A 22,981-nucleotide genomic window follows, 5' to 3' on the forward strand; every position below is an offset into this window, starting at 1 on the left:
TTTAGATTGGCAGATTCGTCTCTCGCCTTTGGAATTTCTACCTTCTCCTAGGTTTTGTTTTTTAAAATCAGGCCTATGATACCGCTCATGGGCTCATATTTATTTTAGCATTGTAATTTAAGTTGTATTTTATGCAACTCTACCCCGATACAGAGAGCTGTTGATGTAACTGCAGCGAGCAAATGGAAGACTAGAGACTAGCGAAGGGGCCGAGACTTCGTCTCCAGAGTATCCCTGTCAGCATCCATCAACTGCACTCATATATTGAATGCAGCTCCTATCCGCCTTTCTTTTCGACTTCTTCATGCCGTTACCACTCTTCATCAGTTAGTCTAGCCTCAATGTTTTAATTTATTTCCTTCGTTTTTTGGGGGGGAGGGGGGACGGAGTCTTGCTCTGTCGCCCAGGCTGGAGTGCAGTGGCACGATCTCGGCTCACTACAAGCTCCGCCTCCCGGGTTCACACCATTCTCGTGCCTCAGGCTCCCGAGTAGCTGGGACTACAGGCGCCCGCCACCACGCCCGGCTAATTTTTTGTATTTTTAGTAGAGACGGGGTTTCACCGTGTTAGCCAGGATGGTCTCGATCTCCTAACCTCGTGATCCGCCCGTGTCGGCCTCCCAAAGTGCTGGGATTACAGGCGTGAGCCACCGCGCCCGGCCCATTTCTTTCCTTTCGTTGAGACAAGGTCTGGCTCTGTCTACCAGGTCGGAGTGCAGGGGCGCGATCATAGCTCAGCGCAGCCTCAACCTACCGGGCTCAAGCGATCTTCCCACCTCCCAAGTAGCTGGAACTACAGGCTCCTGTAACCAGACCTTGCTAATTTTTAATTTTTTTGTAAAGACGGGGCCTTGCTATGTTGCCCAGGCTGGTCTCGAACTTCTGGACTCAAGCGATCTTCCCGCCTCAGCCTTCCAAAGTGCTGGGATTATAGGCGTGTGCCGCCGCGCCCCGCCAGGTGTTTTCAGTTCTATGTACTCCATACCCTGGGCTCTTGACGAATGTGCGGGAGCTGAATATTCGTTATTTGGACTCCGGAAGGAAGGCGTGGGCTCAGCTTCGCGCTTGCGCGCTGCTCTTGGAGACGGCGTCTACTTCGCCCCGCCCCTCATAGTCTGCGGTTCCGGCTCTGCAGATTCGCTGCTCACGTTTCTTTTTTCCGTGGCCCTTCCTGCCCTTTGTTTCTCTCTTCATGTCACCCGCGGGACAACTCTACCTGCAAGTCGCTGAAATCGATTTTCTGCTTCTTATAGTAAGCGGCGGGCTCGCCAGCCTCGAGCGAAAGTGTGACTGCGAACGGGCAGGCGCGCGCGGGGCTCGGCGGAGGCGCGCTTGGGCTCCCGGCGGCGACGACTACGACCACTAGGAGAGCGGACGGAGGCGGCGCCTGAAGCGGCGGCGGAGCCCATGCCCCGGGACGGCGGGCGGGCCCGGAGAGACAAATCCGGGGCCCGGGGCATGTCCCCGGGGCCCCCGTGAGGAGGCGGCGGCGGCTATGGAGATCGCGCCGCAGGAGGCGCCGCCCGTGCCGGGCGCGGACGGCGACATTGAAGAGGCCCCAGCTGAGGCCGGGTCTCCCAGCCCCGCGTCGCCCCCCGCCGATGGGCGCCTCAAGGCTGCAGCCAAGCGCGTCACATTCCCGTCCGACGAGGATATCGTGTCTGGAGCAGTGGAGCCCAAAGACCCCTGGAGACATGGTAGCTACCGCGGGTGAAGCGGGGGCGGGCTCGAGAGGGACCCGGGAGTCGGGAGGGATCGGTGCAGGGCCCGGCTCGAGGTGGCGTTCAATAGATTGCACCTAATGGTGAATAAGGGGACAGTCGTCAGTTTAGAACCGGATCTGTTAGAAAGGGGGTGGCTATCGAGTTGGGAAGGTTAAAAGTATCTGGTTTCTGCCGCACCCCACCCACCCGAGACAAAGATGGTGATCGTTTTAGGGTTTAAAACGATGAGCAATTAAAGAAAGTTTGGTGTTTTGTCAGATGTAGAGTGTGGCAGCCTTTGCGTTCGTAGTTCCACCAGAGAAGGAGAGAAGGAGCAGTTGGGAGGAGGAGCGGGTCAACACTGGGCCTGAAAGGGCAGTTGAAAGAGTTTGATGGGTCTATGGGGGTAAAAAGAGGTTAAGTTGCTGGTCTGCAAGCCTTGGGGCAAGGAGTGGTCGTGTTGGCCACTTTCTTGGCTGGAAAGAGGGAGACTATAAACTTGGACTGTGGCTATAGAGGACTTGGTAAAAAGGAGTCAAGATAAGGTCCCAGAAGAGGAGCAGAGGTGGTGGTCAATTTGTGGTTGGGTGAGGGAGAAAGAGGCAGTGTGGTTTTTATGTTTTCTTTTTTATTGAGACAAGGTCTCACTACATTGCCCAGGCTGGTCTCGGACTTCTGGGTTCAAGCTGTCCTCCCTCCTTGGCCTCCCAGAGTGTTGGGATTACAGGTGTGAGCCACCGCCGCCTGCTGCAATGTGGTATTAAGAAGAAAAGCCAACGCCTACCGCCGCCTCCTCCTCCAAAAAAAAGAGAAGCAAAAGGAAGGCTGTCAGTCATTCAGGAGCAGAGGATGTTTGGGACATGGCTACGGAAGGGTCCTCTTGTTCCTTCCTGAGAAAGAATTGGGGGATGGCCGGGTGCATTGGCTCAGGCGTGTAATGCCAGCACTTTGGGAGGCCAAGGTGGGTGGATCACCTGAGGTCAGGAGTTTAAAAGCAGCCTGGCCAACATGGGGAAACCCCGTTTCTACTAAAAATACAGAAATTGGCTGGGCATGGTGGTGCACACCTGTAATCCCATCTACTCAAGAGGCTGAGGCAGGGAGAATCGTTTGAACCCGGGAGGTGGAGGTTGCAATGAGCTAAGATCACGACATTGTACTCCAGCCTGGGTGACAAGAGCAAAACTCCGGCTCAAAGAAAAAAAAAGAATTAGGGGATGTTATCAAGTCAGGAATTGGATTTGCTGGCCAGTAGCAGGTGAGAGAGATGAAAAAGTTTGGCTACTTGAAGTGTTGGGAGAGAGGGCCAGCCCACTGGAGAGGGTCAGGTCAGTGTTGGAGCTGAAAGGAGTGTGTTGGAGCCATAGGGCTGGGAAGGTGGAAAGTCGCTTGGGACATGCAGGGTAGTGTTGAGTCCATTTTGTGCTGGAGAAGTCTGTCAGTCCCCCTTGGGTGGAGCCCATGAAGTGAGGGATCAGACTGGCTGTGGTGGCCGTGGTTCTGTAGAAGCTGATCTGCCGGCCCTGGGCAAGGGGAGAAACTATTGCCAGTCTGTGGACAATGGAGGAATTGGTGGCTTTGATGTGAGGGTGGGAAACATGGTAACTGGAAACTGAACACACAGGGAGTCCATCATGAATGACAGTTTGGCTACTTATTATAATTTTTTAGACGGAGTCTCCCTCTGTTGCCCAGGCCAATTCTCCTGCCTCAGCCTCCTGAGTATCTGGGATTACAGGCACCTGTCATCACACCTGGCTAAAAATGTTTGTATTTTTAGTAGAGTTGGGGTTTCACCATGTTGGCCAGGCTGGTCTCGAACTCCTGACCTCAGGTGATCTGCCCATTTAAGCCTTCCAAAGTGCTGGGATTACCGGCATGAGCCACCGTGCCCGGCTGGCTAGTTATTCTTAAAGAGGCAGTGGTTAAATTAAGACTTTTGGGCCGGATGCCATGGTTCATGCCTGTAACCCCAGCACTTTGTCAGGCCAAGGTGGGCAGATCACCTGAGCCCAGGAGTTCAAGACCAGCTTGGGCAACAAGGTGAAACCGTGTCTCTGCAAAATATACGAAAATTAGCCAGGTGTGATGGTGCACGCCTGTAGTCCCAGCAACTCAGGAGGCTGAAGTGGGAGGATCATTTGAGCCCAGGAGGTCGATAGTGCAGTGAACTGTGATTGCGCCACTGAACTCCAGCTTGGGTGACAGAGACCCGGTCTTAAAAAAAAAAAAAAATGAGTTTTGGCACTAGGAGCCAGCCAAGTCCTTGGGCTCTAGGCCCCAGGGATAGGTGGTTAGTTCGGGACCGGGGCACAGTCAGAATGCCCCCTGGCTATTGCGTGATATCCAGTCCAGAGCAGGAAGGGGAAAGACCTGGAGAGGCAGAGCAGGGTGTTTCAAGAGCAGAGGCTCCAGGTCAGATCGTTTGAGACCTGGGGCTGGTTACCTAACTCCTGAGCCTCAGTCTTCCCATCTGTGAAGTAGGTGGCAATACTCTTGCCATGGAATTTAGGAGAGGACTGGATGAAGTCACATATGGAAAGGAATCGGCCAGGGTGAGTGTTCTCGATGGCAGTCATTGTTATTAAGACAGTGTTGGTCATCTTGGGCTGGTGTGGAGGAGTTCATGCATGGGGTGGGGCCTGGATGTGGCTGCTTCAGAGGCTTCCAGGAGAGGGGAGAGATGGCAGTCAATGCGTGGGCCTGGAGTGAGGTGCGAGGGGGAAGATGGTCAGTTTGTGGGCTGAAGGGTCAGGGTGAGGGCAGCAAGAGAGTCTGGCACAGATTGGGCGTTAGGGGGTAAAGTTTCTGGTCTGCAGATTCCCAGAACAGGTTTGGCTTTCATTCAGTAAGCCACTTTTCCTCTCCAAGCCTCTCTTTCTTTCTGTGCAAATGGAGGTGCTAATTTTTTACCATGGGGTAGTTGTGAAGATGAAGTAAGATAGTCCTCATAAATTTCTGCCACATAAATAGCAGCTGTCATCCAGGCAGATTTGTTTTTTGTTTGTTTGTTTTCACGTGCAGTCTTGAAGAGGCAGTGAAAGAACTGGAGAGGCAGAAGGCTATCTGTCAAGAAAAGAGGGGCAGTTGGAGCCTGGCTGGGAGGAGTTTAGAGGAGGGGTGCCGGTTGGTCTGTCCTGGGTAAGGGGTAGAGTGGGTAACACTCTCCAGGCTGGGGGAGTCTCTCATTCCAGCGGTTGAGAGAGGGGCAGTAAGGCCTGGTTGGGACTCACACTCTAGAGGAGTCCGTGCGTCTGAGCTGCAGAGGTGATGACATGGACTGGACTGGAAGAATTGGTCCATCCTGTTTGGGAAGAGGGCTTGAGGAGTTGGCTTGGCAGTGAGGAGTTGGATGATCTTGGGCCTGGGCAGGGGAGGGGTCATTGGTGAAGTTGGTGAGTTTGGACAAAGGGATTTGCAGGACAGAAAACCCAAGGGCCTGGAAACAGCAAGGAGCAGGGGATAGGCTCCGTGCTGGGGAGGACAGTGGAGTGGTTCACTGGCCATGGGGCTGTGGGAGGTGGAGGGTTCGCCAGGGTGAAGAGGAATCATGGTACAGAAAGTGGGCCTAAGGGGAGGCCCAAGTGAGAGGCCCAGAGGGTCTGGGGCTGGAGGACTGCAGGGAGGGGTTGCTTGGTCTTGGAACAGAGGTAGGAGATTTGTTGGCATCAATCTCATAAGCTGTGGGGAGGGACAGGGGGTGTCATTTGAGCTGTGGATCTAGTGGAAGGGTGGCGTGACCCCAAGGCCAAGGGGTGACAGAAGAGCTGACAGGTCTGAATGGGGGAGATTCAGTTATCCGGAAGCTGTTGTGCCGTGCTAGAGCTGGAGCGCTGCCTAGGCCAGGGGGTGGAAGAGCGCCCCTGGGTGAGGAGGAAGCAGCACTGGGGGCACCCCAGTGCAGGGGTCTCCTTCAGCAGAGCCTCACCCCTGGGGCTAGAGTGGTGGCCCAGCCGGGTGGGAGCTGTGGGGGGTGTCTACCTGAGGGTGAGCGCTCCCTCAGGCCCTGCAGGGGCCCAGGGTGTGGGGATTCCTGGAGATGAGGTGATCTGGAGGAGGGGGATTGTGAGGGAGGGTCTCGAGCCTGCCCAGGCTTATCCGGATTCCCATCTCCCACAGTGGGGTTCCGCCTGCTGGGGCTGCTGTTTCCTCATTACGTGAATGGCCGTCTGATGTTCTTCTGTTGCGTGCTTGTTTTCTTGGTGGTGGTCTCTCTCCTGCGCTGGAATGGGAGAGCAGAGGCCGAGTCCATCCTCTTCTCCGCTTTCCTCAAGGACACTCAGTTGTTGAATGAGCGCCTGTGGGCCTGTGAGGCCTGGTGGTGTCTGAGAGCCACCTAGCAGAGTGACATGTAGCTGAATGTCAGGGGCCTGAGCAGCCTGGCGTGGGGATGCCAGTGGGGCGGCAGTGTGCTCTGTGGCCTCTGGCAAGCATGGGTTCTTGCAGAGCATTGTGTTTCCTCACCTGTGAAACAGGGCCAGTGATCCCTGCCCTGCAGACCACCAGGATGTCAGAGGATAGGGTGAACCTGCTAGGGGCAGGTCTCCTCAGCAAGCCACAGCCAGGTGTGTGTAGATGGGCAGGGAAGCTCGGGGAGGAGGCAGGCTGGGAATCGTGAGTGAAAGAGGCCACTTCAGCACTGCCAGGCTGGGCACGTGGGTGCCCGTGGGGAGCGAGCTAGCCGGCTGCACTGCACCCCATCATGTTGTGGCAGACCCTTCAGCTCTTCTGAAGGCCAAGGCCAGACTTACACAAGGAACCCATCAGGCCAAACTGCAGGAATGACCTGAGGCTCGGCTGGTCTCCTCAGTCCCAGCTGAACTCTGTGGGGTTGGAAAGATAGGCATGTGAGAGGGACTTGTGATGAGAGCACATGACACCAGCCACAGTCCGGGAGACTCATCTCCCCTCCTCCAGTCCTGCCGGTGACTCACTCCCTGCTCCCTGACCGTCAGTCCTCCAGTGTGTGTGCGTTGGGGGTTTGCCCACTAGGAAGCAACTTGCATGAAGTCAAGGTGTCTGCAGGGCAGGGTGAGGGGGCCCAAGCATGCTACCATCTCTGGCCACCTGAGCTTTGGAAGGCGGCGGGAGGGGTAGGGGCAGGGTGTTCTTAAATGCGGATCCTAGGGCATGGAAATGCCATACTGTTGGCTATTGAAACCCGTGCTGCAGATTCAGTCCTAAAAGCAGGCTGGACAGGTAGACATGCATCTGTCAGTGGTGGAAAGAGGCCCCAGGTTAGAGAATCAGCTTGCTTTAGCATTCGTGGTGGAGCTGCTGGGGAGTAGGGAACAGGGTCGAGGCGGGTGCTTTGATGCATCTGCTCAGATTTCCGTCTGGGCCCAGCTCCACCTCCTGCTGCTGGAGTTGGCAAGTAGACCCTGCCACTGAGCAGCCACGTGACTTTGGCGATTGTTCTCTCTGCCTCGATTTTTCTGTGTCTAAAATGCAGCTGACAGAAGTATGTCCTCATAGGGTGATTGGGAGGATTAAGTGAGATAACACAGTGCCTGATCCATAGTAAATGCCCAGCAAATGCCTCCCTTGTTATTCCTGTCATCACCACTCCTCTGCCCCCACCTATAGCCCTAACATTTTGTTTCTGTTTCCTGCCCGTGTTGTGTATTTGTACTCCTCTTTCCCCTATAGTGTCCCACGTCAGCGTCCCTGCTTTCCCTCAGAGGCCCACTCCTCCAGGCTGGGTGCCCCAGCAGTCCCTGACCTCCAGGCCTGACTTTGTCTCTGCCAAGTTGTGTGACCGTGGACAATTTGTCCAATCTCTCTGAGCTAAAACTAAATCAGCATGTCTCAGCCCACTAGTAGGAGAGGCAGCAGGGGTACCAAGATTCCATGTTAGAACTAACTAACTGGCCATGTTAGTTCCAGCTTCTGCCTACACTGGCTGATGACTTTGGACAAGTTGCAGCTCCTCCCTGAGCCTGAGTCTCCTCTGGAGCAGGGGCTCCACCACCCCAGCCCCCTGCCCTGTTGGAGCACGATCAGGTTAGTGGTGGTATTGTGCTGGTGCCTGTCCTCTGCCCTCTCAGGCCCTTTGCACACTGTGACTCGCCGCTCTCTGTGCCTGTACATGCAGTTGGGCTGCCTGATTCTTTGTGCCTGTGATTATCTGTGCTCGCATCTATTTCCCCCTTCAAGGGCAAAGACTGTGTATGAGTCACCTCTGTGACCCTAGTCTAGCACACAGGAGGGCTCGGGCATGGGACACATGTCCGAAGGACTGGGGTGTTTTCCTGGGATCAAACACCGCATGGTGGGATTTACAGGAAACTTTTTTGTGGTAGTTAATCCAGTTGGTGCCAGGACGAGAGCTCTTCCTCAGGGACCTACAGACAGGCTTTAGCACCCATTCTGACTCCCGGAAGAGCGCGAAGCTGGCCCCCAGCTGGCACTCGGTAACCAGCCTTGAGTGCGTCAGCGGGAGAGCGTGTGCGCTTGTTTCTGGGAGCGAGTACTGGGGCTCTGCGAACCTTCACAGGCATCCGGCTCCAAGAGGATTAAGAACTGTGGGGCCAAATGCCCTGTGTTGGACGGACTGCAGCTGGAGCAGTCACTGAGCACGGAGGCCAGAAACCTGTTTTTACAAAAGCTCCCCAGGTGGTTCTGAAAACCTCGCTTGGCTGTCTGTGTGCTTTGCTCCGCCATCCATCACTCAGTCCCAAGCCTGCCTTCAGACCTCAGTTCAGGGGTGGCTGGCATTGACCTCAAAGCCTTTTTTGGAGCAAATTAACAGGTGAGCATTGAAATGCCTGCCTTAAGGTAACTGCAGAAATTCAAGCTGGGCCGGCCGCCTGCTGCAGTGGGGCATGGGGGCAGGGTGGGTTAAATTCTTGCCTTCTGGCTGACCTTAGTCATCACCAGTCATTGCCTTCCATGTGCCTGTACCAGGCACTGGTCTCAGTGCCTTTTGTGTATTATCGCATTTAGATATCACAGCCACCCCAGGAGGTAGGTGCCGTTTGCCCCAATTTGTAGATGAGGAAATGGAGCCCATAGAGGTAAAGTAATTTTCCTGAGGTCACACAGTGGGTAAGTGGTGGAGCTGGGATTCAAATCCAGGCAGCCAGCCTGGCGCCGAAGCCTGCGCAGTAATAACCCCTGTGTGGCGGCTGAGTGCTTGGACGCAAGTGGCCGCATTTGGTGCAACGTGCCATACAGTCTCTTCATCTATAACCCAGAATCGTTTATAAAATAGAGGCGACAGTGCTGGCTTTGCGGTGTTGTGGCAGGGATGAGAAACAGAAACAGGTGGGGTAAGGGCCCAGCCTGGTGGGCACGCAGGAGGGGGTCACTGTGGTTCGTGGACAGCTTGAGTCCCTGGAGATTTGTGCTGCTCCTCTGTCCTCAGCATTGCCTGCTGTTCTGACCCTTGGCCTCTGGGACGTGTTCTTCCTGTGCTACTCAGTGTCTGGTATGTGATAGGCGCTCAGTATATTCTTGCTGCGTGAGTGACTTGGTGACCCCGTAACCAGTCATGCATTCAGCATGGTGTGGCCGTGCCACGTGTTACGAGTCAGGGCAGAAGACAGGCCCAGTCCATGCTTCTGTGGGGGTCACAGTCAAGTGAGGGAGACACACAGTAAAGAATTCTCAGCAAACCAGGCTTCTGAGGACTCAGATTAGGGTGGGTCCACAGGGTGTGCAGGAGGGCAGGGCAGAGGCAGCTTCCTAGAAAGGACATCAACAAGGAAATCCAGCAGTTAGCCAGGTGAGGAGCAGTGGGAGGAGTGCACCAGGGGTGGAAGGCAGAGAGAACCAGCCTGGTATGTCTGAAGAACAGAAAAAAGCCATACTTAGTTGAGGTAGAGGCAGGCTGGTCAGAGGTGAGGCTGGAGGAGGCAGGAGAGACTGCTGTGTGGGGCCTTATGGGCTGTGCTAGCAGAGAGCCCCAGAGGGCTTAAGAAGGGGCCTGGGCTGGGCATGGGGGGCTCACGCCTGTCATCCCAGCACTTCGGGAGCTCCAGGCGGGAAGATCACTCAAGCCCAGGAGTTTTAAGACCAGCCTTGGCAACATGACGAGCCCTTGTCTCTACAAAAAATACAAAAATCAGCCGGGCATGGTGGCATGTGCCTATAGTCCCAGCTACTCAGGAGGCTGAGGTGGAAGGATCACTTGAGCCCAGGAGGTCGAGGCTTTAGTGAGCTGTGATCACACCACTGCCCTCCAGCCTATGTGACAGAGTGAGACCCTGTCTCAAAATAAAAAAGGAGGGGCATGGTGGGTGTTTTTAACAGAACCCTGGGTGGGGGTGACATGAATAGGGTGAGACTGAGACAGGGAGGCCAGGGAGGGGCCGTGAGCCAGGAGCCCGGAGGCTGTAGGCTTGGCATAGCCTCATATTGGCTGATAGCTGACACTTGACTTCATTGACTTCTTCATCAGATTCCTCGGAGCCCTCCCTCCACCAGCAGGTTTGCCGATGCCACTGTTTCCCATAGCACCTCTGAGGTGACTGTTATTCCCCTTCCCTTCTCTCCTTGGATCTGAGTCCCTTCCCTCGTGCTCCCCCAGCCAGCGTGTCCTTGGCCTGCTTGGGACATCCTGCCCCTGCGTGGGCTGTGGGAGGCGTGTGGGCTGTGAAGTCCGGTGACCTCTCCAGTGACTTCACCTCCACAGTCCCTTCAGGTCTCACAGTACCCAGATCCAGAAAACACTACAGACCATCCCAAACCCCTCTGGTGGCTTAGCGCAATATCGGTGTCCGATCAGTCTTATAAAATCCAGAAAATTCTGATTCTAAAACACATCTGGCCCAAGGGTTCCAGGAGGAGACTCTGGAGCCTGCAGCGGGCCTCGTTCCATATTTGTGAAATGGCAGTAACCTGAGAGGCAGCACGGGAGCCCCCTGGGTGCCAGTCCCAGCTCTGCCCTTGGGCAAATCACCCAGCTTCTTTGCCTCAGTGTCTCCATTTGTATGGGGATTGAGGATTAAATTAGCCTCTACTTGGAAAGCAGCTGGAACAGTAGCTGGCTGTTGCAGGTGCTCATGAGGACATGGGAAAGTTGAGTGAGGTGGTCACTGCCTTGAACTTGACTGGTTCCTGCCTCCCCCGGCTGTTAAGGGTTAGGCAGGTGGGGCTAGATGACCAGCGGGTAGGATCATCTGCCTGAGTGTGATTTCGGCTCCTCCACACTTGGTCTATGTGGCCTTGGGCAAGTCCCTTGACCTCCCTGGACCATTTTCCCCATTTGTGAAGCCATTTTGCCAGATGAGGACTCTCTCAAAGTTTTTAGACTCTCTGGGAAGACCAGAGAGCCAGGCCTGGGGCCCACGCCAGCAGGAGCACACCCTGCATCCAGTGTGGAGCTGATGCCGCTCCTGTTACATAGCCGCCGCAGCACCTCCAGGGCTGAGCCCACGTCAGGCTCCTGGGCTGGAGCCACACAGGAGGCTGGGGTCTGCTGTTTCAGCTAAGAGGAGGTGGGAGATGTGGAGGGGCTTCCCTAATTGCAAGAAGGTGGTTCAGAGGCTGGGTGCCAAAAGGAATTCGAGAGATCCATCATGCTTGGCTATGTTTCGTACATTAAGTAGGAAGGTCCATGAAGGCAGGACCCATCTTTGTCTTGGCTCACCTGTGTCCCCAGCACCCTTCATGGTGCCTGGCCCTCCGCAGGGTCTCACACTGGATGAATTGGTGGTGGATGGAGGTACACAGTAGGCATTCAGAAGTTGTTCTCACCCCTTCCCTTCCTCTAGGCAGCTGGTACTGAGCGGTTGCCTCAAGGTGGGGGGGGAGGTTTGGAAGTGTCTGCTGACATCCGCACAGCTCATGTGACTTGCCCAGCGCCCATCTCACTTCGCAGCGGAAGCCTGGGTCGGGAGCCCTGCAGTCGGATGCTCCCCTCAGGGCTGGTTGGGTTCCAGCTGGGAATGTGTTCCCTGGTTAGGTGGGCGGGCTCCTCTAGCAAGCTGGCGCTTGGGACCTGCCGGGGTCGGACTCGTGTGCCACCTTCACACCCACCCCTCCCTCTCTCCACGGTCTCCGAGGCTCTCACCAGCTGCTGTCAGCGATGTAGTGGAGAACTGCTCGCGTCCTGTGCAGTCTTCCCTTTTGCAAAGCAAAGCACTGTCACAGCTGAACTCGCTTGGTTCCCCAGGACAACAGGGAGGGAGGGTGGGAGAGTGGGGCTGCCGAAAGGTGAAAGCGAGCCGCAGGGAAGTGACACTCTGCAGGGGTCATGCCTCCTGGTGGTAGTGATGGAGGTGATGGTACTCAAAGCTCCCATTTATGGAGCGCTTAACAGGGCTAAGCTCTTTACATGCATCGTTAATCTTGGAGGAGGAAACAGGCTCACAGAGGTGCCAAGGCCACACAGGTAGTAGAGGAGGAGCTGGGTTATAGCCCGGCAGCTTGAATGGTTCTGATCCTCTGTCCTGTTTCAGAAAGCCCCCAGGGCTCCACTGTAACTACAGGACAAAGTCCACACCTGTGGGCCTGGTGTGGGAGGCCTTTCCCAAAGAACGCCCAGCCTCCTAGACACAGGCGCCTCTGCCTAGCACGCCCCTCGCTAGTCCCCTGCCCTTCCTGACCAATTCCCGTTACCCCTCCCACGCCTAGACGCAGGCGCCTCTGCCCTGCACACCCCTCAGTAGTCCCCTGCCCTTCCTGACCAACTCCCGTTACCCCTCCCGTGCTGCCTTCTGGGCAAGGCCTTCTCTAATCCCCGGACAAAGCTCTGCTCCACTCGTCTGGGTTCCCATGGCGCCTCCTCGCTCTGTTGTTATTTGTTCGGGCCCATCTCCCCTCCCTAGACCAGTGCTGCAGAGGGCTGCATCCTGTCCATCTGGCTCCTGTGAGGGGTGGAACCACTGAACGCCTCCAGGAACCTTAAGGACTCCGGGCAAAGTGGGGTTGCTTATGAGCACCCAGGCCGGGTGCCGCAAAGCCTTTGTAACCCAGGCACTGGGGCTCAGGACAGTCAGGGAGCATGGGGTGTGGGGAAGGAAGATTTCGTTCACTGAGTCCTTTTTTCCTGCATTCATTCCTTCATTCCTTGCCAACCAGCGTCTGTTTTGCCTCCACTTTGCTGTCCCCGCCATGCCAGGTGGAGGGGCCTCCCAATGGCTCTCCTGCTCCCTCTCCAACCCGCTCCCCACCTAGCAGCCACAGCATTCTTGAAAAAGCAGACTTTGCTATTCCTGTTTCACATCACACTTTGTGACCTCCCTGCTGCCTTTCCCTCTGATCTAGTGTCCCTGCAACAGGTTATGAAGCCCAGGTATACTGGCTCCTGCCACCATCGCCGGCCACGACCGAGATCACCTTTCCATGCTCTTGCTGGGTTCAAGCCATCGTGGCTTCCTTTCAGTCCTAGAACACGTAGGCAGCTCCCCACATCCTGTCCTGGAAGACCGGCCCCACCCACCCACACAGGTGGCTCTCACTAATCTTTCAGGTGCCAGCAAACCCTTCCTTCCTGGCCCTCCTAATGGGCTCCCGGTCAGGTGGCCAGCGATCTGCTTATCTGCGGGCCTGCTGATACTCTTGCCCTGGACTGGAAGCATCACTAGGCAGTGGTGGGTTGGGTTTGGTGCCACTGTATTCCCCAGTGCCCCAGACCACGGGGCACTGGGCCTGGCTCTGGGCAGGAGCGCAATATGGCAGGTGGAGAAGGAAGTGGCATGCAATGCTGGGTCTTAGTCCTTGCCATGAGCAGCTCAGACAGTCCCTACCCTCGCATAGTCCCTGGTCCAGAAAAGGAAGTGGGCAGAGAGGAGGAGGAGCTTTAGGGAGGGGAGTACCAAGCCTGCCTCTGGTATCCCCCCTGCCAGCCTGGTGGGAATGGCAGCGCAGGACTGGCAAACAGGCCCGTCTTTGCTGTTGACTTGCTGGGGGTCATAGGCCATGATGCTTGCCCTCTCTGTGGGGCAGGATGGTGCCCAGGGTCCTTTCCCACTGCGCGTCAGTGTTTCCCATCTCTCCATGTAGGACACCGCACCATTTAGGGAGTGATTGGATCCCAGGACCTCCTCCCTGTCACGGGGTGGCAGGCAAGGTTCTGATAATTGATCTGCCTTGTACCTTTGTGGCAGGTGACCTAATTCCCCATTCCCTGTGACCCATGTGTCACAGGTGTCAGGGGCGACCGGCCACCCCGCCAAGCTTCCATGACTCTGTTCTCACTCCGTGTTCTGTAATCCCCTTCTGTCTCGGGCTTGGGATCCTTGCTTCCTGGCCCGGTTCTGCCTACTGTGATCACAATGAACAGTCAGTGTTCCCGTTTCCCTGGAGGGCTGCCTTCCTTGCTGTGCCTGGACCTGTGTTCCCCGCTGGACAAGTCCCAGGGGGTCAGGGCCGGGGCTTTCTCGGTCCCTGCTGTGTCTCCTGCACAGCTCCAGGCACAGAGCAGGTGTTCAGTAAATGTTGTTCCATTAAAATGGAGTTGGGGCTGGTGCTGGCAGAGCCCACGGACAGCGCCCTCATGGAGCCCGGCTTAGAGTGCCCAAGTCTGACAGTGGCCTGATCCTGTCTGGTCCTGGGGTGGAGCAGACACCAACAGGCGGGCCCATCTGACTGAATGTCCTCCCACCAGCTGTTAGGTCCAGGTGCTTGTGCTTACTGCCTTCCAGCGCAGTCAAAAGAATCCAGGGCTGGCACCAGCCCCTTCCTCATCTCAGGGGTAGAGGGGTAACCAGAGAGGGGCGGCACTTACCCAAGGATGCCCTGGCACTTGGGTCCAGGCTCCTGCTGCTCTCCTTGGCCACCCCTCCAGCTGTTTTTTTTTTTTTTTTTTTTTTTTTTTTTGAGATGGAGTTTCGCTCTTGTTGCCCAGGCTGGAGTACAGTGGCAGGATCTTGGCTTACTGAAACCTTTGCCTCCCAAGTTTAAGCGATTCTCCTGCCTCAGCCTCCCAAGTAGCTGGGATTACAGGCATGCGCCACCATGCCCAGCTAATTTTTTTGTATTTTTAGTAGAGACAGGGTTTCACCATGTTGGCTGGGCTGATCTTGAACTCCTGACCTCAAATGATCCACCCGCCTCGGCCTCCCAAAGCTCTGGGATTACAGGCGTGAGCCACCGCGCCTGGCCTGTTTGTTTTGAGATGAGGTCTTCCTCTGTCGCCCAGGCTGGAGTGCAGTAGTGCAATCCTAGCTCACTGCAGCCTCCACCTCCCAGGCTCAAGTGATCCTCTTGCCTCAGCCTCCAGATTAGCTAGAAACAAGCACAAGCCACCGTGCCTGGCTGATTTTCTTATTTTTAATTGTTTTGTAGAGATGGGTTTGCACCGTGTTGCTCAGGCTTCGTTGTGCTTTTGATTTGCATTTCCTTATGGCTGATGATGTTGAGCTTTTTTTTTTTTTGAGATGGAGTCTTGCTCTGTTACCCAGGCTGGAGTGCAGTGGCGTGATCTCGGCTCACTGCACGCTCCGCCTCCCAGGTTCACGCCATTCTCCTGCCTCAGCCTCCCAAGTTGCTGAGACTACAGGCGCCCGCCACCACGCCCAGCTAATTTTTTGTGTTTTTAGTAGAGATGGGATTTCACCATGTTAGCCAGGATGGTCTCAATCTCCTGAACTCGTGATCCGCCCACCTTGGCCTCCCAAAGTGCTGGGATTAGAGGCATGAGCCACCGTGCCCAGCTGATGTTGAGCATCTTTTTATGTGCTTGCTGAACACTTGTGTATCTTCTTTGGAGAAATGTCTTTTTAGTTCTTTTGCCCATTTTTAAATTGAGCTGGCCGGGCACAGTGATTCATGCCTATAATCCCAGCACTTTGGGAGGCCGAAGAGTTCGCGACCAGCCTGGGCAACATAGCAAGACCCAGTCTCTATTAAAAAAAAGGGGAGCCAGGCGCAGTGGCTCACAATTGTAATCCCGGCACTTTGGGAAGCCAAGGTGGGCAGATCATTTGAGCCCAGGAGTTCGAGACCAGCCTGGACGACATGGTGAGACCCCATCTCTATAAAAAATGTAAAAAATTAACCAAGCCTGGTGGCTCATGCCTGTAGTCCCAGCTACCTGGGAGGCTAATGTGGGAGGATTGCTTGAGCCCGGGAGGTCGAGGCTGCAATGAGCTGTGGTCTTGCCATTGAACTCCAGCCTAGGTGACAGAGGGAGACCCTGTCTCAAAAATAAATAAATAAATAAAAAATAAGTAAATGAATTGTTTGTCCCTTCATTATTGAGTTGTGAGAGTTCTATATACGTATATCCCGGATGCAGGACTTCTCAGCTGAGCGATTTGCACCACCTGGGATGTTTTCAGCGTGTAATGCCAGTGCATTTCCTTCCCGTCTCTTCTCTCTGGCTAGATTCACAGCCACAGCTAGATAAAAATAAAGCTGTGAGGATACTGTAGATACAGTTGAATATCCTGCTTCTGCACTTCATTTTTCCGTTTTTTTAGAAAGCATGATTTAAAGTACATCACTGGGCTGTTGTAATTCATTCTAGCCATTTCCGCATTGCTGAGCGTTTAGGTCCTTTCCAGTTTTCAGTTGCATAAATAATGCAGTGATGTTCGTCCTTGTCCATAAATCTTCATGCTCATCCCACGGGTAGCCTTCTTAGAAAAAATTCTTAGAAGGTGATTTTACCAGGTCAAAGGGAAGGAACATTGGAAGTCTCAGATACTGGCTGTGCCCACATTGGACAGTGAGTGTTGAGGGCTAGGGTTCTGTCGTCATAGTCACCACTGTAGCTTTAGATTTTTTTCTGAGAGAGGGTCTCTCTCTTTTTTTCTGCTTTTGAGGTTTAAACCATGGCCAGAGACAGGGTCTCGATCTGTCCTTCAAGCTGGAGTGCAGTGGCGTGATCTTGGCTGACTGCAAACTCCACCTCCTAGGCTCAAGCCATTCTCCTGCCTCAGCCTCCCGAGTAGCTGGGATTATAGGCGCGCACTACCACGCCCGGCTAATTTTCGTATTTTTAGTAGAGACGGGGTTTCACTGTTGGCCAGGCTGGTCTCAAACTCCTGATCTCAGGTGATCTGCCTGCCTCAGCATCCCAAAGTGCTGGAATTGCAGGCGTGAGTTACTGCGCCTGGCCAGATTTTTTTTTTAATGATTGAATGAATACTATTTGCATGTGGGTGCCTTGATGTTAAGATGGTGCCTTGTTTTAGCGAGCGTTCTTTTGACTACTAGTTAACTTCGGTTTTGTTTGTTTGTTTTGTATTTTTGTGGGTTTTTTGTTTTTTTAATGGAGTTTCACTCTTGTTGCCCAGGCTGGAGTGCAATGGCGCGATCTCAGGTCATCACAACTTCCGCCTCCCAGGTTCAAGCGATTCTGCCACAGCCTCCCGAGTTGCTGGGATTACAGGCATGCACCACCACACCCGGCTAATTTTGTATGTTTTGTAGAGACAGGATTTCTCCATGTTGGTCAGGCTGGTCTGTAACTCCCGACCTCAGGTGATCCACCCGCCTTGGCCTCCCAAAGTCTGGGATGACAGGCGTGAACTACCGTGCCTGGCCTTTTTTGTTTTTTGTAGAGATGAGGTCTCGCTATGTTGCCCAGAATGGTCTCGAACTCCTGGCCTCAAGTGATCCTCCTGTCTTGGCCTCCCAAAGTGCTGGGATTACAGGCATGAGCCACTGCGCCCGACCTAACCTGTTTATTGTTAACATGTTACATGGTTCTGGGAATTGGTTCTTCATGCCCTTTGCCTATTTTTATTTTGGGACCTTTATAAGGACTCCTCTATTGAAGATAGATGTAATTTCATTGTGTAGATATATTTGTCCTCATTTATCATTTGCCTTGCAGGAAAGGTGGGGGACAGGGGTGCAGGACACTAAAGAGAAGCACTTTCTCCTCTGCTATTTCACTGAGTCATCATAGCAAAGCCCCATCTCAGTGTGAACAGCTTGGGATGGAGAAACACAGGGCTGGGGCCCTCAGAGAGGGCAGAGGAGGCAGTGGCAGCCCAGGCCTTGGAGGCCCTGCAGTGTAGGAGAGAGGGTGCTTTAGTGGAGGCCCGGCCTGGGAAAAGGGTTAGCAGGTTACAGAAGGTCCACTGTAACCACAACTCCAGCCCCATTTGCTGAGCACCAGGCTGAGTGACTCGGTGAACCCGCTGGTGCCCCACATTTTTGCAGATAAGAAACTGCTACTTGGGGTCATTGGTCACTTGCTGAAGATGGCAGAAGCCAGGGCAGCCCTGCCTGGGTCCCTGGACACATCCAGCCCACCACAGCTATGGAGGCTCAGCAAGTCCCAGGAGCCTCAAGTTTCAGCAGGAGCCTGGACTCCCTCGTCTCCCACAGCCATGGCCACCACGTCGTCAGCACCCTCTGTATGAGGGTCCTGTATGTCATGTGCTGTTTCCTTCCAGTAGCTTCCTGACTCTTCAGGAATACTGTTCTTTGCCCTGAGGATCTGTCGCCCACCTGCATCTGCAGCCTCAGCTCTGCTGCCCCTCTGCCCTGTTGGAGGGTCCTCAGAACCGACTCTTCCCTCTGTCTGGAAGGATGGCCTGGACTTTTGTGTGGCTCCTGTTGGCTTATGGCCTCCTGTCCCCCTCCAGTGTAAGCTTCTTGAGATGGGATGTCTGGCTGTTTTGTTCACCAGTGTAGCCTGGCACCTAGAATAGTGCCTGGCATAGAATAGACAACAATAAATATTTGAAGGAATTAATGAATTCCCTTTTTCTTTTTCTTTTTTTTTTTTTTTGTTGAGACAGAGTCTTGCTCTGTCTCCCAGGTTGCAGTGCTGTGGCGTGGTCATGGCTCACTGCAGTCTAGATCTCCTGGGCCCAGGTGATCCTCCCGCCTCAGCCTTCTGAGTAGCAGGGACCACAGGCACGTACCACCACACCTGGCTAATTTTTGGATTTTTTGTAGAGACGGGGTTTCCCTGTGTTGCCCAGGCTAGTCTTAAATTCCTGGGCTCAAGTGATCCTCCTGCCTTGGCCTCCCAGAGTGCTGGGATTACAGCCATGAGCCATTGCACCTGGCCACATTTCTTACTTTTACTCATCTTTTAGGTCTCAGTCGAAATGTACTTTTCTCTTATGGGTCTTTTCTAACTATTCCTCCAAATCTGAATTTGTATCCCCTGTGTTTTTCCCTATAATATGCATTTTCTTCTTATAACTGGTAAATTTTTAGGTGATTTGTTTGCCTTCCTCACAGTCCTTGAGGGCAGGGACCAGCCCTGTTTTGTTCATGGCTGTCTGCCTAGCCCAGGTTGTTGCATAAAGAATGAATGAATGAAAATATGTTCATTAGTTCCCAAACAGACCTCTGAGGGTTGGTGGCATTACCCTTTTGTTATGAAGGAGGAAGGTGAGGGTGGGCAGTAAGAAATTCCAAGCACCTGGTTTCCATCACTGGAGCCTTTGCTGGACCAGTAAACGGCTTACAGTTTCTAAAATTCCAAACTAAAGCACTCCTAAAGCCTCTGAATTCAGATGGCCATCTGGTACCCATGACCAGAAGCCTGAGGCAGGTGGCCCGAAATAGCCTGCCTGGTTCTGGCAGGACTGAATGTCTACCGATGAGCGCTGGGCATTCCTCAGAGGCCCCCTTTCCTGAGCCTGGCCCTGTCACCTACTGAGGACTTGGGTGGGTGGCAGCGCTAGGAAGCATTGAGCCACTAAATGACTCAGCAAACCCTTGTCAAGCACCTCGGTGCCCCCAGCTCTGCTGAGTCCTCTGCCGGATTGTCTTGCCTGTATGCTTCATTTGACCCTGACAGTGATCTTCAGTTCCCCGAGGCTCCAAGAGCTCTGTCTCCTCTGAGCCTTTGCACATGCTGTTCTGTCTGTTGCAACACTCTTCTCCCTCCCTTCTGCTTTTTAATTATTATTATTATTATTATTTTTAATTGAGATAGAGTCTTACTCTGTCACCCAGGCTGGAGTGCAGTGGTGCAATCTTGGCTCACCACAACTTCTGCCTCCCGGGTTCAAGCAATTCTCCAGCCACAGCCTCCTGAGTAGCTGGGATTACAAGTGCGCACCACCACGCCCAGCTAACTTTTGTATTTTTTTAGTAGAGACAAGGTTTTGCCTTGTTGGCCAGGCTGGTCTCGAATCCCTACCTCAGGTGATCTGCCTGCCTCGATCTCCCAAAGTACTGGGATTACAGGCATGGGCCACCTTGCCCAGCCCATTTATCTTCTTGGCATATGGAATATGTATGTGTAATGTACATGTAAGTTGTTGAAGTGTAATATGTTGAAGACCTGTGAGCCTCCCTCCTAATTTCAGAGTGAGAACATTGCCATTAACTCACCTCTGCCTCTGGGTGGGTGGAGGGAGCCCACTGTCCTGACTGTTGTCATTGTCATTCTGTGTTTTTTATTTTTTGCCGGGGGAGGGGGTGGATGGGTGAGGGACAGGTGTGTCAGGTTCAATAAAAAGGGAAAGGGTCATCAGGTGGCCTTTTTAAAAGTTTTATCAACCATGTCTGCATGCTGAAAAGCATGGTGTTTCGTTCTGCCTGTTTTTGAGTTTCATAAACATGGTATTGTGAGGAAATTCCTGGGTCTTGGTTTTTCTTTTCTTTCTTTTTTTTTTTCTTTTGAGACAGTCTCGCTCTGTCGTCCAGGCTGGAGTGCAGTGGCATAATCTTGGCTCACTACAACCTCTGCATCCTGAATTCAGGCGATTCTCCTGCCTCAGCCTCCCAAATAGCTGGGATTACAGGCTCCCGCCACCACACCTGGCTAACTTTTTTGTATTTTTAGTAGAGACAGGGTTTCACCATGTCGGTCAGGCTGGTCTCAAACTCCTGACCTCAAGTGATCCGCCCGCCTCGGCCTCCCAAAGTGCTGGGATTACAGGCATGGATTCCTTCTGATACATTTCACCTGGAGTGCTGGGATTACAGGCGTGGGATTACCTTCTGATACATTTCACCTGGGGCGTGAGCAAGACTTTCGCTAGAGTCTGGAGCTAGGAGCAGAATGGCTGGTCATAGTTGATGAGTACATTTGGCTTCTCAAGGTAATGCCAATCTTTCTGAAGTGGCTCTCGCCACCTTTTACCTGACTGACTCCTGCTTGTTCTCCAAGAGTCTCCTTCCTGGCTGTCTTTCCTTCAGCACCTGCTTAGGGGAGCAGCAGCTGTGTGCCTAGTGTAGTTATGTTCTGGGGGGCAATGCGAACAAGACTCACAGTCCCTGCCCTCCAGTGGCCAGTGGTGTTAGATGGTCCCTCTTTCAGGATGCCCCCAACCCCAAGTCTGGGTTAGGGGTTTCCTTTGCCCCAGCTCTACCTACTCTGGCTTGTCACTGTCTAGGGATGGGTCTGCCTTCCCGACTGGACCAGGACTCCTGTGTGGACAGAGACCAGGATTAGGGTTGTCTTGGACGCTGTTTCCAGCATGACCCTGCCCGGGGCACAGAGCAGGTGCTGGGTGAAGCAGGTGCTGGGTGAAGCAGGTACTGATGAGCTTGAGGCAGTTGGGGTTAAGAGGAAGAAATGGATTCTGGTATCCAGGACTTTCTGGAGTAGGACCTGGACCCCAAGGCCATGTGAGCCCAAAGCCTCATACTTTCCCTAATGCCTGAGTGTTCAAGGTTCCTTTACCTGTGCTGGGCTCTGTGGCAGAGGGAGGGGTCACAGCTCCTGCCCTCGACAACTTAGAGAAGAGTCAGTGCCTAACTACACACCCCTTCCATAGTGTGCAGGGCTGGGGATGTGCGGCCGGCAGGGCCCTCACAGAGAAATGTGAGGCCCACCCGGCCCTCTGGGAGCTCAAGTGTTGGCATGTCTTTTCTGAAGAGGGTGAGGGCAGGAAGATGGGCATTACCCTTAGAAAAAAAGTAGAAAAGGCCAGCCTTCTCATGCAGTGCCAGAGCAGTTAGGGCTGTATGGGGGCCACCGTGGGCCTGTAGATTCGTAACAGGAATCATAATAGCTCGCGTTGGTGGAACACCCACTGGGTGCCACGCATGGCGTTGAGCCCTCCGTGCATCAGCTGGTTTTATCCCATCCATATCCCACGAGGTAGGTGGAATTGCTGCCCCATTTTACCAATGAAGGAGAGATCCAGCTCCTCACAGCTAGTCAGTGGCAAATCTGAACTTCACTCCTGGCAGCCAGAGCCCAGCCCCTGCCCTGCACGATGGTAGCAGAGCCTGTCTGCAGGCACCAGGCATTCAGAGAGCTTTGCCTCCTGTCCTCTTGACTCTTCATGGCAAAGCTGGAAATGGGGAGACTGAGGAACAGAGTTACTTGGCCCCAGTGCTGCCTCTGATTTGAGGAGGCAGGGTCAGCCGTGGGCCATCGCTGCCTTTGTCCCTGAGTCTGCGTTCCCCTCCACCCTGTGAGCTCCCTCAGAGAGTTCTCTCCGCCGCCTCACCACTCTTGGTGATTATTTATCCCCAGCTCTTCACTTCGGCACCATGAGGTGCCCAGCCCTGGGTAAATATTTGTCTCAGGGCAGACAGGAGTGGGCGTGGTCAGCGTTTCAGAGCCCAGGGGCAGGTGGAGGCAGCAGGTGGGGTGGTGACTGGGGGCCCCTGGCTGGAGCTGGTGGCTCTGCTTGCTCTTTGCTCATCCAGCATCCACTCTCCCGGGGGCTGCTGAGGCGTTGGCCTCTGCAATAACCGGGGCTTCCGTTTGCCACGCGCCAGCCCCACACTAGACGCTTTACACAAGAGAGTTCAGTGGCTGCTTTTAGAAGTCTTTGTGTGTCAGTCTCAGTCTCATTGGCTCCATTTTGCAGATGAGGAGACTCAGCCATGAAGGGTCGAGAGCCATTGCCTGTGTCAACTGGGGTCTGTTGAGTTATCAGGGCCAGAATCCACCTGGGGCCACAGGAGGTGAATGAGGGTGTTCATTGGATGGAGGCCAGGCTTTGCCTGTTCCCAGGGGTCCTGAAAGCTGGCAGGAACCAGGTCTGCCACCTGCTCTCTGGAACACATGCACTCCTTGTTCCTCTTTCTCTCTTCAGAACTTCTACCACTAGGCTGGCCATGGGCCACACAAGCCCAGCCCTCCTGGTGTCTGGAACAGGACCACCCAGTCCAGCCCCCTGACCCGGGCAGCTCATGCAGGCTTAGCTAGGACCCCACATCCTCCCTGTCAAATGGGCGGTAGAGGGCCAGCCCACACTTGTTGGGGTGGAGGGCAGTTTTTAGAGAAGGAGGCTCTGCAGACACCCCAAATAGGCACCCCCAAATACAAGGTCTGACTGCAAAGGCCACGCCCTCACTAGGTTGCTGTTACATGTGTTTAGAAGGTGCATTCACAGGCTGGGCATAGTGGCTCACACCTATAATTCCAGCACTTTGGGAGGCCGAGGCAGGAGGATCACTTGAGGCCAGGAGTTCAAGATCACCCTGGGCAACAAGTGAGACCCCCCC

At 54.2% G+C, this 22,981-nt stretch overlaps 1 protein-coding gene across 6 annotated transcripts in view; it reads left to right on the plus strand.

The window, feature by feature from the left end:
* The first annotated feature begins 1,293 nt into the window (after positions 1-1,293).
* Positions 1,294-22,981, plus strand: part of PPP1R37 (protein phosphatase 1 regulatory subunit 37) — a 53,054-nt gene continuing 31,366 nt past the window's right edge. For 2 of the 6 annotated variants that reach the window (XM_016936189.4, XM_016936188.4), the window contains exon 1: positions 1,294-1,696. In XM_016936189.4, coding sequence (XP_016791678.3) covers positions 1,495-1,696 — 202 coding nt within the window. In that variant the 5' untranslated portion in view covers positions 1,294-1,494. The remainder of the gene's footprint in view (positions 1,697-22,981) is intronic. The other 4 variants (XM_054672954.2, XM_063800777.1, XM_054672953.2 and 1 more) reach the window with 3 other exon arrangements.

This window comes from Pan troglodytes, chromosome 20 (assembly GCF_028858775.2).
Source record: "Pan troglodytes isolate AG18354 chromosome 20, NHGRI_mPanTro3-v2.0_pri, whole genome shotgun sequence".
In the NCBI taxonomy this organism is placed as follows: domain Eukaryota; kingdom Metazoa; phylum Chordata; class Mammalia; order Primates; family Hominidae; genus Pan; species Pan troglodytes.